Consider the following 27,907-nt stretch of genomic DNA (forward strand, 5'->3'; position numbering starts at 1 on the left):
TCCAGTTTTGGGCTCCACAATTCAAAAAGGATGTGGAGAAGCTTGAGAGAGTCCAGAGAAGAGCCACACGTATGATCAGAGGTCAGGAAAACAGACTTTACAATGTCAGGCTGAGAGCCATGGGGCTTTTTAGCCTGGAAAAGCATAGTCTCAGGGGTGATCTGATGGCCTCCTATAAGTTTATCAGGGGTAACCACCAGTATCTCAGGGAACGTTTGTTAACCAGAGCGCCCCGAGGGATGATGAGGTCGAACGGTCACAAACTCCTGCAAGACCGTTTCAGGCTGGACATAAGGAAGAATTTCTTTACTCTCCAAGTCCCCAAGGTCTGGAACAGCCTGCCATCGGAGGTGGTTCAAGCACCTACATTGAACACCTTCAAAAGCAAATTGGATGCTTATCTTGCTGGGATCCTATGACCCCAGCTGACTTTGTGTGCTTTGGGTGGGGGGCTGGCCTCAATCTTCGGAGGTCTCTTCTAGCCCTATGTCTATGAAATCCATGGTCTCTGTTCTCCCCTATAGCCATTGCCATGCCTCACAAGTATTACCAGTTAATGACTTTGGTGGGCACTTGGCCCCAACCTGATACCAGGTTACTCAGGCCTCTATACCTTTATCAGGGTCACAGCCTTCCCAGCCTCAGCCCCTTTTCTTTCACTGGTTCCCTTAGCCTAGGGCCACTGTGTGTTACCTGGCTTTCAGTTCAAGCACTTAACTGCCTAATCCAGCTGGGCAATACACGTGCTGAACCTGCTTCAGCTTCTGGGCCTTCCTGGCCCTCGTCTCTCTCCTTTTTATGCACAGGACCCCCTGGCCCTTGTTCTGCCCTTATTTGGTACTGGTCCTCCTGGCCCTTGCCTGGCTCTTGCCCAACCTAAGCTTCAGTCTCTCTTGTCCTCTCTTTGGGCTTTAAAATACCCCCCTCCCAGGCTTAAAATCTATGGTATGTCCTGAATCAAGGCCTCTGAACACTGGCATGCCCCTGGCACTTCACGGTGGGTTTAAACCATCATTGTGCCCCTCAAGTGCCCCACCATGGCCTCCACTCATTCCCCTTTCAGCCACTCCCAAACAACCGGTTGACACTAACCAAAGAGTAAGCCTTCTAGCAAACACATACTAAAACCCCTCTGAGTCCAAACATTAAACAACCTGCCTGCATGATAAGGCTTCCCCTTACCCCTGGTACTGTGCCCCAGTGGGGTATCAGCAATCTGTCTACCTTCCTTCAAGACAACCCAAGTGCCAGCTAGGATAGTTCCTGCGTTCTCCTGGCTCTTGCCTCGGCAGTCTCCAGACTGCCTCTCCTGGCTTTGGGCCTGTGTTTATATACCTCCCTGGCACTACCCCCTGCTGGCCTGTGTTTATATACTTCCCTTAGCTGCTGCAGGTGTTTCCTGATTCAGCTTGCTGGCTTAGTCTCAGGGTGATTTACTGCTGCTGATATCTCCTGTGCATCTATGTTGTCTCTTATGCAAGGCTCTAGCCGGGGGTGAGCAATTATTTGAGCTCGACAGCCATGTAGGCAATTTTAGTGAGCTGTCGTGGCCTGAGTCAGCACTGGCACCACCCTACCCTGCACAACAACTCATCAAAACTCCTTATAAGGGATGGGTCCCCTGGGCAGTGGTGTTCAGGATCAGGACAGGTCAGTGAGGCTGGACTAACAGGGCAGAGGTGTGGGATGGTGACTGTGTGAGGCTGGGGCTGGGGCTGGGGCTGGGGCTGGAGCCAAGTCAGAGCCACAGCCATGATCCACTGCCTGCTTGCCTCTGCTGTGGGTGTGGGTTCCAGCTCATCTCCAGGGGCTTGTCTCCAGCCTCCTGCTCCTTCCCCTGCTCATCTCCAACCACCTGCTCATTCTCCTTCTCATCTCCAGCCTCCCAAGGCTGGAGACAAGCAGGAGGCTGGAGAGAGCAGGAGAACGAGCAGGAGGCTGGAGACAGCAGAGGAAGTCCAGCTCATGTCCAGGGGCTTGTCTCCAGCCTCCTGCTCCTTCCCTTGCTCATCTTCAGCCTCCTGCTCATTCTCTTGCTTGTCTCCAGCCTTGCTACTGCTGGTGAGTGGGGGGGGCTGGGAGAGCGAGCGGGGAGCTGGAGGACCATACAGGGAGCAGGGAAGAATGAATGGGGAGTGGAAGGAATGAACTGGGAGCTAGGGAATGGGAAGCTGGTGGAATGAATGGGGGCAGGGGGAATGAATGGGGAGCTGGGGGAACGAATAGGGAGGAGAACAAACAAGGAGTGGGGGCAACAAACAGGGAGCAGGGGGAGCGATCAGGGGGTGGGGGTAATGTGGAGCTGGGGGAATGAATGCGGGTGGAGGGAATGAACAGGGGCTTGGGCTGGGTGGAGCCCCATAGTCCCCTCCCCACCTTTCTCCAGCTCCCCAACCCCCTACTTACCTAGCATGAAGCTGGGTCCAGGTCCCTGCAGCTTGCATTGCTGCCTGCCCCACACGGGCAGGCAGTGTGCTTCAGCACCAGGGAAACTACAGAGATGCTCTGTGGAAGACCATGCCCTGCCCTGCTTTTTCCCCCAGGATATTGTTTTTGCCCATGCGCTGCAAATTTGCGGTGTGGGGAACATTTTTTTGTCTCAAAGGGGTTTGAGACGCTGCAAGAGGCACATGCACGCTTGTCTCGGCACGCCCATAAGGTACATCTACATGTTCTCTTTTAATGTGGTGTTGAGTAATTAGCTCTGTAGTAAAGCATCATGGTCTACATGTGTGCAGTATTAGGGCACAGTAAATCAATTAACTCCACTGTAGGATAGTATTGTCAGGGACAGTACTGTCCTACAGTAGGGTAATTTAGTTCATATGTAGAAATGCATGTGTAGATAGTGATAGAGGCTTGCTGGGGCATGAGGGTGCTTAAGGTGCAAGGGCTGCCTGCCGGCTAGCCCCACACTGTAGCACCCTTTTGCCCCAGCCAGCCCTGACGCCACCACCCAGAGCCCAGGGGTGACCCCTTGGACTCTCTGCCAGCTGGGGGTTGCTCCACCCTGGCTCAGACTTGTAGGCCCAGGCCCAGTCCCAGGTGTAAATGCTGCCCTAAGGAGCAGCTGACTCTGGTGTGAACTGTGCTGGAGCTTATTGCATCACACTAATAATGTGTAGATGCACCCATTGTGTTATTAAAAATGACTGTTCTGCAGAAATCAGCCTGGAAAAAAAAAACAAAGCAGGAGCACCTTTGAAGTGCCTTACTATGAAAGGCTTCTTGTAACATTTGTACTCTTCAGAGGAGTTCAGTTGGGGACTAGGGATTGGTTGGACCTGCAGCATTCCACAGTGCTCTGCTTCCCATTTCCCTGTGGCTTCAAGGAACCACCTCCGTGACTTGCAACTAATTGCACTTCTCCAAGATCACAGTACATTGTCTAATTGCTGTTGGGTGCAAAGGCATGCCAACCCCTAGATTTGCCTGACACCCATCCTGTGGATTCTAGTTCTCTAATGAGAATGTCCTGGCAGTTTTGCACCCTGGGCTCCAAATCTTACAATTTGTAGCAGCTTGCTGTGTCTAGGTGACCTAAACATCTCCCTTGGCCTTGCAGATGTTGGGCAGGATACAGGCTGAAACAACCTTCCAGGGTATGTAATTAATGTTCAGTGGCTGCACCTACATTAGGTGTTTAATGCGGAGCTGCCTAATTAGTTCTGCAGTAAAGTCTCAGCGTCTAAACATGCAGCCCTATTAGACCCCAGGAAACTAAGTCCACTGCAGATTATCACTTGTAAATACAAGCACTATCCTAGTGTGAGCAACGTATGTGTAGATGCTGACGGGGCTTCCTGGGGCATGTGGGTGCTTCAGTGTGGGGCTTCCTGCCCACACTAAGGCCTCTCATGCCTCAGCCAGCCCCTTTGCAGCACCTTGACCTGGGTCAGAGCAGCCCCAGGCTGGCCCTTCGGGACCCCTGCTAGCTGGGGCTGCTCCAGTCCAGCTCAGTGTGCTGAAGTTGCAGGCGCACGTGAAGATGTGGCACCTGGGAGCAATAAACTCCAATGCAACATGCACTGCAATTTATTAATTTGCATTAATTTCACATGTAGATGTGCCCAGTGGCATCCAACCCCCACTTCCAAGCAGTGCCTTCTAGTGGACCTAGGTGCATAAAAGATGAACTCCACAGTCATGTGGCAGCTACTCAGCCAGTAATTGAATAGTATTTTCCTGGTATCCAGGTACCTGGTGCAAGGCTCTACAAGCCAAGGGAGATACTAGAGGTGCAGACAGAAGTGTAGCTCCCAACTGTAACTCACAACATTTTCTGCGAAGTGTTTTGAGTTACAGCATTAACCCAAACAAACCAAACAGAAGTTCGCTATTGGTTCCAGTGGGGAGGGGAATCTAGCTGAGGGCTGGGAGCCTGTAGGCAGGCTCCCACAGCTTTCTGCCATGCTCTGTTTTTACAATGGAAGGGGGGAAAGGCAGAGGAGGGAGCTCATTCTTGGGGCTCCCCAGCCAGTGCAGAAGGGTGGAGTGGGTGAATTGGAGCCTCCTGACCTCGGAAGGGGGGGATGCTAAAAAAAACCCAGACTGAACTCCCTCCTTTCCCATTCTGAAAACAGTGACAGGCTGGGACCTCTGCAGACCCAAGTTACAGAAGATGCTACATTTTGAATTGTCTTCATCTGATACCTCATATAATGAGGGGTTGTTAGCAGGCAGTCGGGACAACCAATTAGAAGGTACCCAGTTGTCCTTAAATGGCCGAATTGCTGAAGGAAGGTGGTTGATAGAGGGCTAAACAGGCCTGGGCATAATAATTAACTGGGGAAATTATACAAGACTGCAAGGGACACAAATAGGAGGGGTAATAATGTATTAGATTCTTAACAACCAACCATAACATCAACAATTTAATACCATCAACAACAGTAGGCAACAAGAATATATATATACACACACACACACACACACAAGAACAAGGCAATCAATGAGGAAATTCCATGCAGAAAGTGCCAAAGCAATCTTGGCTCTCACGCCCAGCACTCCACCGCTGTGGCAGCACCTCACACCCACAAGGGATATTGACCTATGCAGCCCTCACCCAAGACACACAAATAAATACAGATGGGAGACTGGCTGTCTCCCCATTTATCTCTCTTTTCTCTGGCTGCTTCTCCAGTCAGAGTTGGTTGCTCTTCCAGCTGGCCAGTTTATTATCTAGACTACTCCAGCCTAGGGGCGCCCGTACACAAGCTCACTCACTTTCCCTCATGCTCTCACTCTGGCTGCTGCATGGTAGAGGTCTAATAAAGGAGACTGGTGCTTGACTCTAGGAGCTACTAAACTACTTGTCCAGCCACATGTGAGGTAGGAGACATGAAAGCACACAAGAGACGAGGAGTACCCAGGGAGGCATAGGAGACTCATGCGAGACCCAGGGGGAGACAGGTTCTCTCTCACTGTGCACTGTTATAGACTTGGTGGATAGGCAGCTGTCAGTCCAAAAACTGGACGCAGTACTCCAGCTGCAGCCTGACCAGTGCCGCATAGAGGGGGAGGATCACCTCCTTGGACCTGCTTGAGATGCATCTGTGGATTAATGACGAGGTATGGTTGGCCTTCCTGACTGCATCCCCACACTGCTGGCCCATGTTCATCTTGGCATCAGTGTTGACTCCAAGATCCTTTTCTGCCTCTGCACTGATGAGAGGGGAGTTCCCCAACCTGTAGGTATGGTGCTGGTTCTTCCTCCTTAGGTGCATCACCTTGTACTTGTCAGTGTTGAATCCCATCCTATTCTCGTCTGCCCACCCTTGTAACCTTTCTAGGTCCGATTGTAGCCTATTCCTCCCTTCTAGCGTGCCCACATCCCCCCACATCTTAGTGTCATCAGCAAATTTGAACAGGGTGCTTTTTACCCCCTCATCCAAGTCACTGATGAAGATATTGAACAGCGCGGGCCCGAGGACCGAGCCCTGCGGAACCCCACTGCCCAACATCCCTCCAGGTTGAAAATGACCAATCCACCACCACTCTCTGGGTGCAGCCTTCCAGCCAGTTGGCAACCCATTTGACTGTGTAGGTGTCGATACCACAGTCCCCCAGTTCCTTAATGAGAACAGGGTGAGAGATAGTGATGAAGGCCTTCTGAAAGTCCAGAAAGACTATGTCCACTGCTACCCCTGCATCTAAGGATTTGGTGACCTGGCTACCCCTGCATCTAAGGATTTGGTGACCTTGATCCTGGTTAGCCCATTGTCATCTTCTCATCAGTCAACAGCAGGGATCCTGGTTTCTCTGTTTAAAAATACAAAATTCTCGGGTAAAAACTCCCAAATTCTTCAATTTAAAAACCCCAAATCCACATTTTTCTGCAATTAAAATGAAATGCCACAATATAGGTATCAGTTGAACACAATGTTTTATTGATATATTTACAATTTTAAAGCAATTGGGAAGCCTAACTGTGTCTCAGTCTTTATAATAAAATTCTAAATATTTATATATTTTGGCCTTTAATTTTGAGGTTTTTTTGTTTTTTTTAAATCAGGGAAACTCAGAGCATCTCCTGCCCCCTTCACTCATCAAGACGTGGTTCCAGCTGTGGCTGTCCCTACCACTGTTTTGTGGCCCTGAACAGCCCTGATATGGCAGTGCCTGGACCCCACCTGTGCCATTGCCCCTCACTTCTAACCCGCAGCCCCCCCCACCCCCAGCTCTGCCAGTGCCCCTCACTACCTATCCACAGTCCCCCACCCTTCCAAGCCCTGCTGGTGACCCTCCTGACCTACAGCCCCCTGTCCTCCCAACCCTGCTGGAGGGGGCCTTCAGCTGCCAGGGCTGCAGGACCTAGCAGCACCTGCAGCTGGAACAGAGTGCAGAGCCCGCCTCCTCCACTTCTGAACTTGGTATGGTCAGAAGGGAGCTGAGAAGAGCCCATGGAGTGGAGGAGAATGTGGGCTGCCCACTGTGGGGCTTGGGGCTCCCCACCCTGCTACCCTCTTTTTGGGGGCCTCCGCAGCCCAGCAAGTGAGACCCAGTGTGGGAGGGTGGCAACAGGGAGCAAAACTCCATGCTGTTGCAACCCCTACTACTGCCAGGTGGGCAGAGAGTCCCTCACCATGACAGTGCAGCTGTTGTGGGGTCCCGGCAGTGTCACCAAGCCTACCTGCCCCACTCTGCCCTTCTGAGCCGGGTCCCGCCCACTGGGCCATGGAGGCTCCTGGGGGAAGGCAGCAGGATGGAGAGTCCTGAGCCCTGCAGCAGGCAGTCCACATCGTTCTCTGCCCCATGCACAAATCTGGGGATGGGAGGTCACATGCCCTCCCATGTTCCACCATGTGTTTCCTCCGGCACAGAACCCCTCCTCAGGAGTACGCACAGCAGCAGGGAGGCACCCTTTCCACCACCTCTGGAAAAGCCACCCATGGCTTCTTCCTGCTCCCTCAGCCAGTCCCGCAGCTGCACAGTCCCACCCTGGTCATGGACACCCCTAGCTTCAGCTACTAACCCTGCCCCACTTCCTCCCTCACCATGGCCACCTCAGTCTGCCCCTCCGACCCCCATGCATTGCCTATGCCCATGCTGCCTATGCTTCCTTCCCCCCATAGACTTACCTGCAGGCAGCTGGGGAAGCTGCTCTCCTCCATTGTGTGTCTGTATTGCTGGCCATGTGCATGTATATACATGCACACATGCATGTGGCACCCCTTAAGTCCTGTTCCCCCCAACCCCAACAAGCCCCTTGTGGGCTGGAACTCTGCCAGCCTGCAAAGGGAAACCTCTGTTTCCTACATTTTTCTCCTCTAAAGGGAAACATCTGTGTTTTTCTGTGGCAAATGGAAAACCAAGATCCCTGGTCTTCAGGAGCATCAACCCGGAGTTTCCAAACATCCTGGTGCCATAGACCTTGACTAACCAGCTGGTGGTGATGTGTGAACTGTCCCTGGTGGCCTCTGATACCCTGAACATGTCTACACATGCACTTTAATGTGCATTAGCCTATTTTAATGCACATTAAAGCATCACACAAAATCTGTGTGATTTCACTAATGCACATTAAAATATGCTAATGTGATTTTTCTAGTACTTCATACTGCAGGTACTAAATTTAATGCACGTTACCAAAAACCCATTAATGAATGTATAGACATGACCCCTGTACCATAATGGAGAAGAAATTCTTATGGTTGATGTACTGTGGTGGGCAGGGCACAAGATAGGAATGGGAGCGTCACTGATGACCCCTATGCTGTTTGGAAAGCCTATGTGGGCAAATCCAGCAATGACTTCCTAGGGGTTGGTGAGGCAGATGAGCTGTGGTACCCTCTAGATGGTGTGGCTCATCTTTTGCATATCCAGTCCCACTGTGGACATGTCCATGTACTGGAGTCTGATCAGCTTCCAGATGCTACTGTTGCACTTAAAAAACAGATTTTTAAACATAGTGCTTTAAGAATTGGCACATCACTGGGTTGATTAAAGCAAACCTATTTGCTATTAATAACTACCAACAAGCTATAAAACTAAATGACAGAAGAAGGACTTTTTCCCAATATAAAATGAGCTAGTAGTCCTTGTATTATCTTAGTTGCAAGAGATTTTTACCCAAGCAGGAAGGAAGTAGTTTGTCAGCTTTCACAGAGAGTGGGTCTTCCACTCGCACGCTAGGTGGTGCAGGATGGCTTCTTGATTTTCTCTGGACTGCACACCTTGCTGGCAATTCTGTCTTGCTTTTTATACTGTTTTAATTGTAGGGCTTCAAACAATTTTTCCTTGATGGTTGGTCAACTAATGTCCAAACAAAACAGGGAGGAAAAGGGTGACCATTACATTACAGTTGTTAAATTGCCTGGCTACTGTTTTTTTGGATTTGTCCAGGTGTAGAGTTGTGTTTCTTGTAGTTAAATGTGATGGGGCTTAAGTGGTTGAACGAGATGCTTAAAGGCATTGGTTACTGGACCTGTCTTTGGGTATTTGCTTATCAATGGGGCAAATTTGCAATAGCTTGTAGATGGTCTATTTACAAAACTTCAGACATATATTGAATGATTGAGACATTTATAACACCTTAGACATTGGATGCCTGTTTTGAGAAATGTGCGGATGTGTTTAGCAAGGTGCATTTGTCACATACATGTTAATAGGGCATTTTTTTACAGGTTTTGCTTGAAATGTATATTAAGTCTTTTGTCTTCATTAGTTGCTAGTTCAGTTGAAATGTATACGTGGTTTCCTTGAGTACTTTAGTTACACTGGCTCAGCCTTTTGCTCTGGCTCTTTTAGTTTGGATATGCACATATGATGAGTGTTTCAGGTCTCTGCCAACAATTTTCATTTTAAATGAACCATCACTCTTATTATTTTATAGCATGGGTCTGATATTGGGTGCCTAAACCACCACTAGAAGGAGTCTATTCCAGTTCTTGGTGGCTCGGACAGTAAAGAAATTTTGCATTATGTCCAAGCTAGAAAAGTCTTGGAGGAATTCATGACTGTTGGTCCTTGTTTTTCCTTGGGGTACTCTGGTAAACAGGCATTCCCCCAGATCCTGATGTACAGGCCTCTTCTCTTGCCCTCTGATCATGCGCATGGCTCTCCTTTGGACTCTCTCAAGTGTCTCGACATCCTTCTTGAATTGCAGAGCCCAGAACTGGATGCAGTACTCCAACTGTGGCCTCACCACAGCCGAGAACAGTGGGAGGATGACATTCTGAGATTTACTTGAGAAGCATCTATGAATGCAAGCCAGAGTATTGTGTGCTTTGCCAGCTGCAACATCGCATTGGTGGCTTATGTTCATCTTGTGGTCAGTCATGACCCCCAGATCTCTTTCAGCTGTGGTGCTACCAAGTGTAGCACTGCTGACCCTATAAGCATGCTGTGGGTTTTTTCTCACGAGGTGGAGTACCTTACATTTATTTATATTGAAAGGCATGAGGTTTGTATCCGCCCACTTACTAAATTTATCCAGGTCAGCCTGGATCACTAGCTGGTGTGGAATGCCATGCCCCAAAGTTTAGTGTCATCGGTGAACTTAACCAGTGCACTTCTGATACCAATGTCCACATCATTGATAAAGATGTTAAAAAGAACCGGTCGAAGGACAAAGCCTTGGGGGGATACCACTGGTCACGGAGTGCCATGATGGTTTGCTACCATCGACCACTACTCTCTGGGTCTGACCTCGGAGCCAAGTACCCAGCTATCGGACTGTGATGAAGCCAAGGCCACAGTTGGCCAATTTTTCCGTGAGGAGGTCATGAGATACCAGAGCAAAGGCTTTTTTTTAAAGTCCAGATACATGATGTCAATCTCTTCTCCCTTGTCCAGGTGATATGTCACCTGGTCATAGAAGAAGATGAGATTGGTCAGGCGAGACCTACCCGCGACAAACCCGTGCTGGCTATCCCTTAGGATGTTGCCTTCAGCCAACTTATGCAGAAGGGTCTCCTTGATAATTTTCTCTAAAAGCTTACAGGGAATTGAGGTCGAGCTGATTGGCCTGTAATTCCCAGGATCAACTTTCCACCATTTCTTGAGATGGGTACCACATTGGCCTTCTTCCAGTCTTCAGGTACTTCACCTGAGCACCACGAATTTTCAACTATTTTTGCCAATGGCTGGGCTATGACACCTGCCAACTCCTTGAGTACTCTATGGTGTAATCTGTCTGTAATCCAAGTCCCAGCCACACCTCTTTCAGGATTCAGCAAAACAAATCCTTTATCTGTAATCTTCTTGCAACACAGAAGTTTGGACTTTTGCAGCCATTTTGAAGTGCCCCGATGGAAAAAGGATTGTATGGTTGCACAGTGCTGAAAAACTCCAAATTTAAAGCACTTCAAATTATAGCAGAGTTTGTAAATGCTTTAAATGAATGCTTGCCCATATCCTTGATCTGACTGATGTAAATAAAAGATTCAATATGTAGAAATGCAAAAGCTTTTAAATTATTAAATACATCTGTTAAAAACAGAACACTGTGCATGAGAATGTGTGTCATTTTTTCTGAATGGCCTGCCAGTATGACTATACTTAAGCAAAATGCTCCATGTAGTCTTTCTGCAGAAGGGCCATATACCATACCAGTTTTACCAAAACAGTGCACAAAATTGCAAATAATTTGTTTCACATTCAAATAAATTAAGTTTGGGCTTTATTATGTATAGCTTAATTTTATGAGAGCAGGATTAGAGATAAATTTATAGCATTCTGGTTTTGTAGACAAATGGTTGTATAATGTTAGAGAAAACAAGTAGTCTGTGTATGTGGGCACATTGTATATGCTGTATATAATAAATTAGCAATTATTATGTTTAAAAGAGTACTCTGGTACAAAGTATTAAAAGTACTTAAGGAGAAACTTAAAAAGAAATTTTAAGATTGAATGCTTCTTTTCTTTTCTTATGGTGACCAAAATCTTCAAGTGGTTGCAAATCCCTTAAATCTTAACTACTTTCTTGGGAATTAGAAGCTCATTTATACGCATTTCTCATAGAATGCTTCTACTGCTAATAAGGTAAAATGCAAAATTTAAACATTCCTTCATCAATTTACATCTAAAATTATTACTTTACATTAACTGGAAACATTTCAGCTGCACTTATTTATGGAAGTGAAAAATGGCATAATGAACTTACCATTACCGTCTACATTATACATTTTCTGAGTGTAGCAATGTATCTTTAAGTAAGCACAGCTATAGGTAGTAAGCATACGTAGGTAAAAATAAATGTTACAAAAATTTGTTATATAGATTGTTTCAGTTCTTTTATAGTATTAGCACTGAACTTTCCAGTTTTTGTTCTACAGCAAAATCTTTACATAAGAACAAACTTGTAACTATATTAAGATCTTAAACACTTCCTCCCTAAAATTCTAACTAGAAGGTAGTTTAACACTACAAGATTTTTGGCAATTATTATTTTTCCAGCACTACAGTTTTTAAGCAATCTATCAAGTATTTCTTGAATATGACACAAATAGTAGACAATCTAATTTATTTTGTTTTTAAATCTATGGAGTCAGACTAGATATGGCAAGTTTAGTATATTGGCCATAATCTGTTCTTGCAATTTTCAGCAGATTTGCATAGGTGTAACTGAGAGTACAAGTAGGTCTACACTATTTAAACAGAAATACTATCAAGAGAATTTTAAGAGACCCTAATCTAATTACTGCTTTTTGCGTGTGTGTATGCATGTGTTAACAGGATAAACTAAACTAATCAAACAGCTTTTAGGTGACATACTTCATCAAATACCGCTTTTGGCACATTATTTTCGTTAATTGTGGCTACAGTGCAAAGACACATTTTTAACTAGGAATTAACTTCATTGGAGCATGTGATAGTGAATAAATAATGTCATTACAGATGTAAAAATAAATTTTGCATAAAAAGTATGGTGTTTATTTGATCTTCTGTGGTTTCAGCACAACACTGGAATAGGATCTTATGCAGGAAAATGCATAAGGTGAAATCTCCCTTGTATTGATGTAATTGTTTTCAAGATGAAGATGTTGCAAACATGAATCTCCATCCTCTTCTTCCTCATTAGTGTCATCAACAATATCATCACCAATGTTAGATCTACAGATGCGTTCTGAAGGGACTGTCCTGGGTAATCAAATGAAAAATACTGGCTTAATTATTAAAGAGTACTAGCAAGTTATTTGTTAATCAGTTCATTTTAGAGATGCTGATTACCATGTTGTTTAAAACATTTGGATTTGATCAGCAATATAACTTTTATTAGTTTTACAATAGCAACAATGATAATTATAATAATAATGTCACATTAATATTAACCACTGCTTATTATTCATGTACAATACAACAATGGTAAAAAAGACATTTTTTTTATTAAGCTCATTTAAAAATGAATTTACATCTCTAATTACTTTTTGTAACACAGTTGAATGTTTTTCTTTGCACTGTTATCTTAATTTAATATATTTACTTTAGAAATCAGTTTGGATGAACTGCATTCATAACATGGATAACACACATGGTCCATCACTCAGCTACTTTGCAGATCTCAGGGCAACACAAAGTAGCTGGAAAAATGTGCTACACGGACATTTACAAATTCCCCACATAAAGGTGGCATAAAGTTGATATAACTACTTCTAGCCGACCAGTTTAGTTTTTGCTTTGTGCTAGGGTCAAAAAAGGGGAAAGGTGACTTAGAATCAACTTTTCCTGCACTCTTGTTTGCTGTGCCAACCTGAGTGTAGCCTTGGCTGCGGTCTGACCTTAGGTCTATGATAAAGTGAGTTCTTGGAGAACACTGGGAGTCAGCAAGGTTGTGTTGTAGCTTTTTTAAAATCAACGTAAGGAGTCTTAGGCCATGCTTTTCTTTCTTAAATGAGTTGGACTCTTATACAAAATATTGTTATAGAGAATTCAAAACTCATTCCCATGCTCACTATTTAAAATCTGTTGCTCATGAAAGAGAGCTTGTATTTTAAAACATAATCCTTTTTTAAATCCCTTTTAATATTATCTTATTTTAATATTTAAAAAGTCAAGTTTGAAAATACCGTATTTTGTTGTTGTTCAGCCTCAGAAAGCTTAATGCTTTCATTTCTGCAATTCCAAATGGTATAGACTTTAATTCATTGTGATCCAAAAATAACTCTCTCAAAGAGTGATATGCTCCAAAGAAGGACACTGGATCAATTCCATCATTGTTAAGTTTGTTAAAGGAAAGGTAGAGGTATTCCAGCCCTGGCTTCATGTGACCAAATACATATCCTGGAATTCTCTCTATCTGGTTTCCAATGAGTACCAGGTGCAATAAAGATTTTGGCAGATAGGAGGGAACATGGTATAACTTATTGTAAGAAAGGTCAATAGACTCCAAGTTCCTGCATTAAAGGAGATAAAAAGAGATGTAAAAATGATACAGTATGCTGCAAAGTTAATGTTGCATTTAGTGCAGAATAACATTATTAGTGCCAAAAACTAGTTGATTAATTATTTGGAAGTGAATTTTTCTCTGGGTGCTTTGTTTATGTCAAAAGAGAATTAATTTTAGGGAATATGGTTAGAAATTGTTAATCTAAAAATAACAATCCAAATGGTAAATAAAAGTCATAATTAGGCAAGATCTACACTTGTGTATTGGTGTTGTGGGGAAATATGCCATAAAATAAGTAGAAAGCTAGAAACCTCAAAGAACTAATTCCTACTCAATAGTCTTGTCTACACGAGATGCATTAATACAAATTAGGCTCATTTTTGCACATTACAAGTGTGTGTCTATGCATGGACACCTTTAATTTGGCACAGTTAGGCCAATCGTGGTGCTTAAATTTGATACTTGCAAATACAGGTATCAAATTTAGGCACTATTAGTTAAAGTGCATTAATGCACATGTAGACATAACCCGTCACTAACTTTAGTGCTGGGTCTCCCCAGCCACTGGGGACACAATGCAGACCCCTTTAGTGCCAAGTCCCTGCATGTGTAGACACCTCCCAAAAATTGTTTAATGCGCATTAGCTTAATGCACATTAAATTTAGTCGTGCTTAAATGCCCATGTAGACATGCCCAATAAGAAACTCAGATCTACAACAGTGAGTTATACCAGAAAATGTCAATATTTTTAGTGTACAATTAACTGCCATCTACTCCTTTTCCATAGACAATTTTGCATTTGGTGCTGTTGTTCTTTAGCAAGGTAACACTTAAATAGGGACTGGAGGATCAGACCTACACTTGGGACTAGTCTCATGTGCTAAATTTTAAATCATTGCCCCATTGACACTGATTTGAAGTTTACCTGACTTCAGCTGAAATTTCATTAGATTTGTTGTAGGATCCATCCTATATGCATAGAGAGGTACTGATATATTTTTAAAAACAAGTAATACCATCCAGTTGCTGATATATCTCTGCCAGGTTTTTTCATGTCTCCTTCAGTTTCTTCATATTGAGAAGACATGAAGCCTGCATATGTTTACTGCTTTTCTTTGAAGGCAAGAGAATATTGTACATAGACAGCTAATAAAGAATTCATCTTCAGGTGGAATATGTTTGCAAAGGATGAGGGGAGCATGTGACAATACTGAAATTGTGATGTAAGATTGTTCTCTAGACAAATACTCCAAAATCCTGTGGAATTTCCACTGGATCTTGCATGGCCCTTCCAGTTAAGAAGCCATAGCTGTTCCCTCTGTAACCTCTCAAACAACTTCCCACAGCAGGAAGGATATGTTTTATTACCATTAATCCCATGTTTTGAAACTCATAGAAAATGGAAAATGTCTTTTCCTTCAAATAGGAGAATAATTATGTACGCCTTACTGGTTTTTTAATCATGTAATTATAATTATATTTTTATAATTCTCTTACCTAGGATACTGGGATAGGTGTTGACCATAACAACCTACATGTATTTAACAATTGGAAACTGGGCCAGTAAAATATGTGTGGAGGGGCTATATATACTTTAAAGTTAATGTTCATACAGCATAATCTAATTAATCAGAATGCAACTGATTAGTGTTCATTTTAGATTGTGAATAAAAATAGTTTTTAGCTTTAAGATTAAAATTAATTGCAATAAATGCAGTTGACCCATAATATCAAAATTATTTTTAAAAATGATTTTGTATACTGCTAAATTTTTAATCAAGGCTATTTGCCTAATATAATGGCTTCTATGATATAACTGACTTCTTGAAACAAAAGCAATGCAGTTGCTTTAAATTATCTAAAATGAATCAGAATTTCAGATATCATTCTTCATGGGAAGTTTTGGTCAAATGGAAGAGGAGGGTGGGCATCAGTCCACAACTGTGAGCTGGATACGTTTCTTGCTCAAAGGGAGACTAGATTGGTCAGGGATTGGTTTTAAGATGCATTCTGTTTAACATTTTTATTAGTGACTTTGATACTGGAGTTACATGTTACTTCATGAAATTTGCAGCTAACACTAAACTGGGGGTATTGCGTTCATAGACGAGAACCAGATTATTATACAAAAAATTTAAAGTTTTGGACTATAAAATTAGAAGGGGCTTGAAGTTTAGCAGAATAAAGTGAGAAGTCATGTGCTTAGAAATTAACAAGGATTTTGGCTATAAAATGAGAGCACATAAATTGGAAACAACTAAAAGAAAAAGAGACTTTGTTATATCGATCAGTCATAGGATGCCCATGAGTTATGATATAACTTCTGAAAAAAGGTAATAAAAGGTAATACTATTCTAAGTTGTGTTCACTGAAATACATTCAGTAGAGGTAAGGAAGCACTAGTACCATTGTCCAACTCATTGATAAGACCTCACTTAGAATGTTATCTGTGGTCTGGGCACTAGTGCTCAAAAAAGGCTTACAGAGGTGGTTAAGAAAATGGAGACCTAAACTTCTGAAAGAAGATTAAAGGAGGTTGGCTTGTCTATATTAGCAAGACTGAGATTGATAGAAGATGTATTTGCTTTTACAAATACATTAGTGGCGTGAATATTTGCAAGGGAGAAGAGGATTTTAGGATACAAAAACACTCGCAAGAACAAATGACTACAAACTGGTTGTGTACCAATTTAGACAGAAATTGTCTGATTCTCTGATAAAAATTCCAGTCAGAGATGTGAAGTTTTGGAATGCTCTTCTGAGCAAAGTAGTGGGAGCAAAGTACCCCATATGTTTATGGAAGGGATGGCATAGGGAGCTTTGGTATGTGTTCAGTAAGTGAAGTGAAGTATTTGCTGTCCCCTTGTTTGAGTGTAGGGGTTATTCTTTTGTTGTGTAGTAGGTACCTGATAATATCTTATTTTTCTGTCTTTTGCTGATCACTTACAGTGACCAGGAAGACAAATGGTTTCCCCCCTCCTTAATGCTTTTCTTGGTGTTATGGCAAGTGGATTCCTATAGTTAAGGTTGTATGCTCTAATTAAGGTGTCCTGGTGTCCTTGCCAGTACATGAAAAACTCATAGGTTCCTTGATCTTCTAATTAGAAATCAAACTGATAACCAAATTTGGAGTCAGGAAGGTCATCTGGGCAAGGAATGTGAGGGTTTTGCCTTCTTTGATGGCAATGCTCTTCCTAGGATCCTCGGAGCATCGATTAACCAATTATTTCTGTCATTGCAATGGCAGGACATTATCAGGGCCTTTCTGTCATTTTCTCGTGTGTCATGGTATAGAATAATCCTGGTGTTTCTAGATCTGTACCTTGTAGTTGTCTGTTACTGAATATCATGCTGTTTGTAGACTTCTAAAATAGAACTTTGATTTTTTTAAAAATAAATTACAGTGCAGATATTCCCTTTTTTGTTGCTATGTGTACTAATAGTTCTAGGAAACAAAACAAGTACATCTTGGACTGTGAGTACTTACTCTTGATTAATCCAAGCCAAAGGTGCTATTCTGTCTTCTTCCAATTTGTTATGCTTTAGCACAATGAGGTTTATATTTCTGGTACGGTTAAAGCAAATTTCGGAAATCTCTTCAATTTGATTATTTTCCAGATGTAATTCCTACAAGTATGTTTGAAAAGGAAAATATAAAATGAAATAAAATTATAAAAATATTAGGATTTGTTTCCTGTTGTCAAAAGGAAAGGCTACTTTTAATATAAATGATACCCAATAATAAAATAACCAACTTCCACATAACAAAATAATTGTCTGAGTCTCTGTATGATGAGCCGCACACTTCAGAGAGAGAGGACTCCTGGGATGGGACGGCATCCAGCTCACGAGGAAAGGTAAGTCCCTGTTTGCAGCCAGGGTGGCCAATCTTCTGGACAGGACTTTAAACTAAGATTGCTGGGGGATGGGAATACACAAATTCAAACATCCAGGGAACAACATACAAGTAAGCCCTGTAAATAGGGACACTGGGATAGCCACTCTTGAGGGAGCAGAGGGAATAGTTCTCCATCAGCGGGACAGGAAGGCAAGGGCCTCAGGAGGAGGACTCAGGTGCCTATATACTAACGCCAGGAGCATGGGGAGAAGTAGGAGGATCTAGCCCTCTTACTCTCCAGTGTGCATTATGATCTGGTAGGGATTACAGAGACCTGGTGGGAGTCCTCACATGACTGGAGTCTACCTATAGAGGGCTACACCCTTCATAGAAGGGACCGGGTGGGGAAGAAAGGTGGAGGTATTGCTCTCAATGTGAAAGAGCAGTACACCTCCTTGGAGGCTGACATCAGCTCCAAAAATGGACAGCTTGAAACCCTCTGGGTCAAGCTGGGGGGGAAGAGGGGGCAGGCACAGCCAGAGAGACCTAAATATAGGTGTATATTACAGACCACCAAACCAGGGGGGGAACTCGATCTGGAGTTCACTCAAGAATTGACTGAGGCTGCACATGTTGAGACATGATCATCATGGGTGATTTTAATTGTCCAGATATCTCCTGGGAGGAACACTCAGCCAAGCTGGATCAGTTACAGTCCTTCCTGACCTGTGTCAAGGAGCTCTTCCTGACTCGGGAGGTGCATGGGCCAACCAGAGGTGACGCTCTGCTACACTTGGTCCTGGCCATAGGAGATGACTTGGTGACCGATTTAAATGTAGAAGGAAGTCTGGGTGAAATCATCATGTTCACTGTCTGACTTAAGGCAGACAAATTGGATAGCAGAACTGAAGTCTTGGACTTCAAAAATGCAAATTTTAACAAGCTTAGGTTACTAGTAGGGCAAGTGCTGCAGGACCAGGGACCGAAGGCAAAAGGTGTGCACGAAGAGTGGTTATTCCTTAAGGACATGATCCTTGAAGCACAAAGGAAGTCCATTTCCATGCAGAGAAAAAGTAACAGAAGTGCTGGGAAGCCCTCTTGGCTAAACAGGGGAATTACAGTCTTAAGAAAGAAGAAAAAGGCTCATAAACAATGGAAGCTCAGGGTGGGCCCCAAGGAGGCTTATTCCACGATGCCCTGTATTTGCAGGGAACAGATAAGACAGGCTAAAGCAGCGAGCGAACTTAGATTAGCAACAGGAATCAAGGACAAGAAGTCCTTCTTTAGGTACATAGGGAACAAAAGGAAAATAAATGAGTGTGGGGCCATTGCTCAACAACTCAGGAGAGCTGGTTACCAGCATCCAGGAGAAAGCTGAACTCCTGAATGACTACTTCATCTTGGTCGTTCAGTGGACCAAGGGGAAAATCACACAAGGTAGAACAGAGGATGGGCATGGTAGTATTAATCACTTTCCTACTATTGCTGTAGAATTAGTGTATGACCAATTAAAAAGACTAGACATATACAAGTCAGCAGGACCGGATGATCTTCATCCCAGAGTGCTGAAGGAGCTGGCTGAAGTCATTGCGGAACCTCTGGCAAAACTCTTCCACAACTCGTGGTGCTCTGGAGAAGTCCCTGAGGACTGGAAGAGGGCCAATGTTGTGCCCATCCACAAGAAGGGCAGGAGGGAGCACCCAGGTAACTACAGGCCGGTTAGCCTAACTTCCATCTTAAGGAAAATCCTAGGAAAGTTCATCAAGTAGTCTATCTGCGATAAGCTTGCAGAAGGTAAGGTTCTGAATGACAGCCAGCCTGGCTTTGTCGCTGGCAGGTCTTGCCTTACCAACCTCATCTTCTTCTATGACCAGGTAACTCGCCACCTGGACATGAGAGAGCAGGTTGACATTGTATACCTTGACTTCCAAATGGCTTTTGATTTACTATCCCACAATATTCTCATTAGAAAATTGGAGGATTGTGGGCTTAACCCCAGGACAGTCAGTTGGGTGAGAAACTGGCTGCAGGATAGGACCCAGAGAGTCATAGTGAATGGATCTGTGTCATCCTGGTGAGAAGTGGGCAGCAGTGTCCCGCAGGTGTCAGTGCTTGGTCCAATACTTTTCAACATCTTTATTAATGATTTGGATGTGGGGGTGAAGAGCTCACTGGCCAAGTTTGTGGATGACACCAGGTTATGGGGAACCATGTCACATTTGAAAATAGGCTGCAGATACAGGTGGCTCTAGACAGGCTAGCAAGTTGGGCAGATCAGAACCTGATGAAGTTCAACGTTGAGAAATGTAAAGTGCTCCACCTTGGGACAAGCAACCCACAACACACCTACAGGCTTGGCAGCACCAAAGTGACTAGCACCATGAATAAAAGTGACCTGAGGGTAATAATAGACCACAGTATGAATACGAGCTGGCAGTGTGATGCTGTAGCCAGCAGGGCAAATCATACTCTGGCATCCATCAATTGATGCATTTCCAGCAAAACCAAGGAGGTGATTCTTCAGTTCTACTCAGCACTGGTGAGACCGCAGCTGGAGTACTGCAGCCAGTTCTGGGCACCACATTTTAACAATGACATGGACAAGCTTGAGAGAGTCCAAAGAGCCACCCGTATGATCAGAGTCTTACAAAGCAAGCCATACGAGGAAAGGTTAAGGGATCTGACATTCTTCATCCTGAGAACAAGAAGGCTGAAAGGGGACCTGGTAGCAGCTTACTGCTACACTAAGGGAGTTCATCAAGTGCTCAGTGAGCAACTGTTCACCAGGGTAGCCAAGGGGAAAAGCAGGACTAATGGCCACAAACTCCTGGAAGATCAGTTCAGGCTCAATGTGAGCGTGTGAAGTGTGTCTAGCTCAGTCTCTTGCTGAACTTGTCTGTCACGACTTGGATTGAAAAAAGCAAGAAATGTTCAGTGTTATTTTGGGATGAGAAACGCCACATACCACCCAGGTGATATACTCTCACAATGCAAGTTTTATTTCACCTCATGAGGTTACAGAGTAGCATTCACCTCGCTAATTACTTCATTAGCAAGGGAACATTGGCAGGGTTGATAAGGAGCAAGGGAATCCTGAGAGTCCTGAACAACTTAGGTTACTTTGTAGCAATAGAGTCCACCCCACTAACTGATTCATTAGCTTGGGCGAGTTCTCTGTGCCTTCTGGGATCCCCGATTGGGAGCTGCCTCTAGTGCTCCTTGTCATTGCCTACAAGGATTTGGCTCCATTTGTATCCATGCCAGTGGGGCGGATGGCTCTGGACTGCTCTTGCCACGGGGCTCTAGCTTGTAGCATTCTCCCTTGGCGTTCCCTTCAGCCCGCTGGTTCCCGGCTTTTCCCTGGATTCACCAGATTGGCTGCGGTTGCCAGTAAGCCCTTGTTCTCCCTGACGTCCGTCTGTCCCTCCCTGGGACAGGTAGTCTCAGGGTTCTCCAGAGCTGTAGATCAGGGTTCTCTCTCCTCTTCTTTGTAATCTGTAGTCCATCCTCTCTGTGCCCGAAGGCAAACTGTGCTTGCTAGCCACCGGGTTTTTATCAGCTGCGTCTGGCTGATTACCCTGACTAGCCCTCCGTGTGACCTCCCTTCCACCTGTGCACCTTGTTACCTGCTCCCATGACTATCCCAGTAACGGAAGCTCCTACCTGAGCCCCTGTTACATTCAACATTAGGAAAAACTTTTTCACAGTCGGGGTATCCAGACTGTGGAATAAACTCCCTCCAGAGGTGGTGCAATCACCTACCCTGGAAATCTTCAAGAGGAGATAGACAGTCACCTTGCTGGGGTCACCTGACCCCCAGTTATCTTTCCTGCCTGGTGCAGGGGGCTGGACTCAATGCTTTTCTGAGGTCCCTTCCGGCCTTACAATCTATAAGTCCATGAGTCAGTTTGCACCCATTGTGTGACTTCATTTTTTAAATAGTATTGAAGAATTGTTCTTTCGGTTGTGAGAAGAAGCTATATTGAAAGTAACTTACTACTTGTACCTGAATGCAGAAAAACATGAATAATTATACAGATCTTTATATTGGTATTTTTATATATTGCAAACATGAGACACATGTTTACAGAACTCAAAGTTGTTTTCATCTCTGAAGATTCTGCAATTTATAAAGCATATTAGAAAAAATTGGGTAACCTTTGAGGTTTGTGAAGAAATAGAAAAGAACTAAGGTTTTTTGAAAAAGTAGAATTTACCAAGCAGAGAAAAAGAGCTAGCAAGTTGCTAATCTGTAGTCAATAAGACACTGGACATGCATTCATTTGTAGCTCTAGAAAGTGCTGCGGCATTTTTTTAGCGCTACAAAAAACAAACCGCTATGGGGGTGTGCACATATGCACAGCCCCCTGCCTAGAGCATCACAAGTTCATATCAAAAGCGTACTTACTATCTATGGGGTAAAAGGGGGGCAGCTCCTTTGCTCACTCCAGACCCCAGGGAGATCACTGACAGTCTGGCCTCTCCTTCCCCAGGGAAGGAGGCAAGGGGAGGGGCAGCCTATTATAGTAATCAGCTTGTAGCTTCCATCAAAATAATGGGGGTGCAGAGAACAGCTCTCAGCAGGAGGCTGTGTTTGAAAGCTGATGCTGCTCTTGGCTATAGCAGCTGTTGTCTCTGCCACTGTAACTGCTGACGGGCAGCAGCTGTATCAGCTCCCCCATGCTGTGTTGGGTCAGTTGCTCCAGATCGCTGAAGCAATTGTTTCAGCTGCAGCAGTGCCACAGGAAGACTACTGTGGCCACCATCACAAGAGCACCAGTTACTGTCAGTGCTCTTGTAGCTGTGGTGAACGTATCAGGTGCTCCTGCAGCAGTGTCCCAGCAGGGCTATGTGACAGCTCGCTGCAGTTAGGTAGGCTTTCAAGGAAGCCATCTGTTCTCCTTCCCTCCCACTAAGAAGGGGAAGAGAGAGTAGAGGACTGTGGGATTGGCACCAGGGGTTGACAGCCTATGCGCCACAGGTCAGGAGCCATGAGCTTCAGCAGTGAGGATCCTTGCCTCCACTGAACTTCAGTTGGGCAGCAGGGAGCTTCACCCATGGCATACTGCAACTGGGTGGTGGGGAGAAATGGCAGCAGTCAGGTCCTAGCACATACCTACCTCAGACCTGAGCTGGGTCAAGGTGGCCCACTACCAGAAAAACATTGCTGACTACTGATCTACATGCTGCATGACACTACAAAACATAGGGCTACAAAGAGGCCCTGTTTGGAAGAGCCGAAGATTTTTGTAGGCAATATCTATTATTGGACCAGCTGCATAGTTAAGATAGACTTAGATGAGCTTTTGGGTACAAAATACCCTTCCTCTGGTATCTGAGAAAAAAGCAGATGCAGCCTAGGATATTTAACACACTTTGAAAGAATGACTTTTTTCTGGTGGATCTGCCATTTTTTGTATTACTGGAGATGGCTGGACTGTGTGAACATTCTTTTTCTGTAGCATGACAAATATAACATGTCCAAAGCCTAAATTGGAGGATGTAATTATTGTTGGTGGCTGTTTCATTGTTAAATATTGAAGGTCTGTTTATAACTGAACAAAGACAAAGCAATCCTGTCTTTTGTTTTGTGAAAAATAGATGAAGTTAAAACCACTGAAGAAGAATAGATAGCAGGATGACGGAGGGAAAAGGATAGCATAGGGAGAATGGGAAGAAAATAAAACAATAGTGCACAGTAGCTAAAACAAAAATGTATGCAGTAGTTGGGGAGGCAGGTGATCTCACTTTTTTTTTTCTCCAGAGCTTATGGGAAATTCCATTGTAAGGAAAAGAGAAGGAATAAAAGCAAGGAGATGACAGGAAATATAGAAAGAAGAAACGGGTTGTGGAAAGCTATCAAGTTAATAACAGATAACAAAAAAGAGACTTTGACAGAGAGGACAGTAGAACTTGATACAGGATTAAATGAGGAAGAAAAGTATACCTAGATAATGTCAACTTTAAAAACTATGGTAAGTAGAGGATGTATCAGGAAGGAGAAATAAAAGGTGTTTTTGCAGAGAAGAAATGTCTGAGAAATGAAAATTAAGTTAAGGTTTGACAAACCAGTATAATTGAGAGACTTTATCCAATACAGCTGAGAAGAATGGGAACAGACAAAAATAGGATATAAAAGAAGAATCCCTGAAATTTGCAGAAAGGAAAAAACTGAGGACAGAGAAAATATGTGAGGGCAGAAATTGGAAAGTTTATTAGCAAAGAAGCAGTTAAAAAGCAGAATAATAGTTTTGTAAATTCATTGATGGGTGGTAAAATGGGCATAACTGATGCTAATCAAGTCAACTTTTACTTTGTCTTTTATGTTGTGTTCATAAAGATATTTCAGAGTTGTCTAGAGTTTTTGATAAGCATACTTTTTGTTGGAGTTTTCTTAAAAGATAAGTAATTTTTTTCTGTAATGACTTGCAGTTGCTACAATGATTTTCTTGAAGCCTGCCAGTGGTAGTTCAGTGAATGTGTTTAAAAAGTTACCTCAATAGAAGGGGGAAGACCTTGTGGGATAATTCGAAACTTATTTCTTCCCAGGCGCAAGTAAGACAGGCTTTTCAAAGGATTAAATGCCAAAGGACTGGTATTTGCTTCGCTAAGTTTATTGCCTTCTAATTCCAACGTCACCAAGTTTTTTAATTCTGTTAAAAATAAAATAATTGGAGATACATTTCAGTAACTTAATACCTTATTAAAATATAATATCTCTTATACCTTATTAAGACATGAGACATTATTAATAATTTTTATCTTTACCAGACTCCAGTCAAAGCACTGAAAAAGCCACATTTGCTTGAATAGATATTTGTATAATAAAGTATTTTATTCTCCAATTCATAAGCTGTAAAAATTAATTTTATTCTTAGTAAGTGAGGAAAGAAATCAACTGGGTATCTCATCCTGTTTGAAGACAGATGTCATGATACCCTAGATATAGTTACATGACAAAGAAATACAACTTAAGTGTTGGTGATTACAATTTGTGTAAGCAATAAATAGCTTTCAATTGTTTTATTCTTGCTAAAATTTCCAGGAAGAACCCACGTGGGATTATTGTTGTAGTCTATCACCTCTTAGAATGGGAAAGTAAGACAGATTCAAAAGCGGAGCTCCTTAAGAAGTCATTTTACCTCATGTTTGTTGTTAGGGTACATACAGAATAATATATCAGTGATGAAATTCTACACAGATGTCCAAAAAACTTGTAGAATTCTTCCACAAATCAATTGTCATTCAAGTTTTTATTTGTCATGTTGTTTGCTTTCTCAATGTACTCCACAGTTCCCTCCCACTTCTTTGCACCAAGTACTGACAATGCCTCCTGCACTGGCAGCAGGGAGCTCCCAGCCCTGGCTGCACAACTATAGAGTGGGGCCTGGGGACATTCTTATCTCCTACCCCAGCTCTGCAATCAGGGAGTGGGGGCCAGGAGCTTCCTGCTGCTGGGTTGCGGTGGTGGAGCCCACACCAGCAACAGGCAGCTCCCACCCCCTGCTGCTCAGCTGACCAGGAGCGCATTTGCTCCATGTCAGCTGTCTACATATGCTGTACTGTGCAGTAATTACTCCTGAGTAAATTTTCTACTCAGTAAGCTTCTGCACATGTAGACAGTGACACTTACTGTGCAGTAATTTGTTCTAAGCTTAAGTAAAGCATCTCATGCAGACATGCCCAAAGGTAGCGAAATCTTTTCCAACCTAAAAGGCAAATGAAATTGTTCTCAAACTCCTACATACTATTGCTATCTTCGGATCTTATGTAATGCCCAGAATCTCAAAATATTTATGCTTTCCTTTTCAACATCTTCAGTATTAAATTTCACATTGTTTTCATTTATCTGTTCAGTATGCATTTTTTAAATACCTTCTAGACTGTCTTCATCAATTGCGTGGAGACGGTTTTCATTTATTTTAAGTTCTTCTAAAGTTGATGGTAATTCAGGGGGGATATGCACTAGTAAATTTCCATCCAAATACAAACGTTTTAACTTTTTCAGGATCTTAATTGGGGGTGGAAAATAATTCCATTATCAGTATGTCAAACTGCATAGTTAGGTAACCAATAAGCATAATATTTTATCAAACACATTGACTTGTTTCTGATGCTGTTTGTTGGGTTAAGTAAATTTAACCCTTACGATGTGACTGGTTACAGCATGCACTAACTTTAATATTGCCTAACAATCTTTAGAGTTAGCACATGCAAATAGTAACATTCAACAACAACCTTATTGTGAGCAACCACTCCTACTATGCTGTTATATTTCTGTTATAAAGCTACATTTCTGTTAAAGCATTGAGCCATGCGGCCTTTAATTTGTTCATCTGCTGTTTTTTATAAGTATTTAGGAATTTTCAGACACACAAAAACTTTATTACCATATTTTTAATGTCCCCCTACCTACTCCCTTCGCTCTTTTGTATTCATATCACTCTCTTTATTTGATAGCCTACTCTTTGCATTTCTTTTTGTAGCATCTGATGAAGTGAGCCGTTGCTCACGAAAGCTTACATATCTCTGATTCAGTTAATCTACCTGCCTTCTGCCTGACTTCAGACTAACACAGTTAACTACTTCTCTTTAATCTACAGTAATCATTGTTGTTCAGTAAATTGACTCTGTGGGCTACTAGTCTATGTTAGGTCTCTTTTTTGTCTTCAGTATAGAGATTGCACTCTTTTCATTGTCACACTGTCATAGAATTATTTAAAGTATTGTGTCCAGTTTTGTGCACACAACCCTCCCCCCACTACAGAAGGGATGTGGACAAATTGGAGTGAGTCCATCAGAGGGCAGCAAAAATGGTTAGAGAGCTGGAGCACGTGACTTATAAGAAGAGGCTGAGGGAACTGGACTTATTTAGTCTGGAGAAGAGTAGGCTCAGTGGGGAGTCAGTAGCAGCCTTGAATTACCTGAAGGGTGGTTCCAAAAAGGATTAAACTAGACTGTTCTCAGTGGTGGCAGATAACAGAAAAATGACTAATGGTCAAGCTGAAACAAGGGAAGTTTAGGTTCAATGCCAGGAAAAACTTTCTTAGTAGGAGGGCAGTAAAGCACTGGAACGGGCTAGCCATGTGGAATCTCCATCTTTGGAGGTCTTTAAGACCTGAGTAGACAAAGCCATGGCTGGTATGACCTTCTGAGGTCCCTTCCAACACTTATTTTCAACAATTCTATGAATTAATCATAGGACAGTAAAACCCCTCCCTCTCTGTTTTGGTGTGCAAGCCCCAAGCCAGGACACGGCCACACTCCCGACTTCAGTGAGGGAGAAGACCCTGGCAGGGGCTGCCCACTTCCCCCTGTCCTCAAGCAGGGAACAGGGGAGGCAGAAGTATGCGAGTCCCACCAGGCAGCCCCTGGGCCAGGGAGAGGGTTTAAACCCTCCTGCCCCCCACCTCAGCCTGTTAGCCCCATGCCATGCCATGCCCCCTGCTCTCTGCTAGGGATTGGAAAAAGCCTGGCAGGGGCTGCTTCCCACCCCCAGTCAAACCCTTTTTGGGATCTGGGGGATGCAAGTCCCTAGCCAGAATGTGACCATGCCACCCGCTTTCCACTCAAGCGGGGAGTGGGCTGGCAGGGGTTTCTTCCCCCTCCTCCAGGCAGACCTGGGGTCCTGTGCAGGCAGGGAGAGGTTTTAAACCCCTCTCCTGCCCCCCACCCCTGCCTCAGGGTGCCATCCCTAGACTGGGGCCTGTCCATACTGTTTGGTCCAGATGGGAATGGGGTGGGCAAAACCTTGATGGGGCTGCCCTCCCCCACACTTGAGCAGGGGGGGCAGAAAAATCAGTATCAAGTCTGATAAATCTGTTTAATATATAAAGATGATTTTTTTTTTTGCAGAGTTAACCTTCATAGACATCATAGACTATGAAAATTTAAATTGGCAGTCACAGTCAGGGTTCTCATTGTACAATATTCTTATAGGGCATTTTTACATGTGCTTCAGCAGTGGAGGGTGGGGCTCTGAGAGCTGGTCTAATTAAAGCACCCACAGCATCTTGTGTATCTACATTGCCATGCCTCAAAATGGTGGTGGGAGCACTTTAACTGAAGATCATTCAATGATTTTTAGTTAAAGCAACCCCCCTGCTTTAAATGCAGCAGCTGGCTGGAACGTACTAGTTTCATAGTTTCTAGGGTCGGAAGGGACCTGCGTAGGTCATCTAGTCCAACCCCCTGCCATGGCAGGAAAGAGTACTGGGGTCAAACGACCCCAGCAAGGTG

General features: G+C 43.7%; 1 protein-coding gene across 2 annotated transcripts in view; it reads right to left on the reverse strand.

Moving 5' to 3' along the window:
* Positions 1-11,105: 11,105 nt before the first annotated feature.
* Positions 11,106-27,907, reverse strand: part of ECM2 (extracellular matrix protein 2) — a 39,992-nt gene continuing 23,190 nt past the window's right edge. The window contains exons 6-10 of one of the 2 annotated variants that reach the window (XM_019537059.1): positions 25,544-25,679; positions 24,164-24,321; positions 17,318-17,457; positions 13,510-13,836; positions 11,106-12,583 (exon numbers count right to left, since the gene is read on the reverse strand). In XM_019537059.1, coding sequence (XP_019392604.1) covers positions 12,376-12,583; positions 13,510-13,836; positions 17,318-17,457; positions 24,164-24,321; positions 25,544-25,679 — 969 coding nt within the window. In that variant the 3' untranslated portion in view covers positions 11,106-12,375. The remainder of the gene's footprint in view (positions 12,584-13,509; positions 13,837-17,317; positions 17,458-24,163; positions 24,322-25,543; positions 25,680-27,907) is intronic. The other variant, XM_019537060.1, reaches the window with a different exon arrangement.

The sequence above is a fragment of the Crocodylus porosus genome, unplaced genomic scaffold (genome assembly GCF_001723895.1).
Source record: "Crocodylus porosus isolate Cpor-Errol unplaced genomic scaffold, CroPor_comp1, whole genome shotgun sequence".
Taxonomy (NCBI): domain Eukaryota; kingdom Metazoa; phylum Chordata; order Crocodylia; family Crocodylidae; genus Crocodylus; species Crocodylus porosus.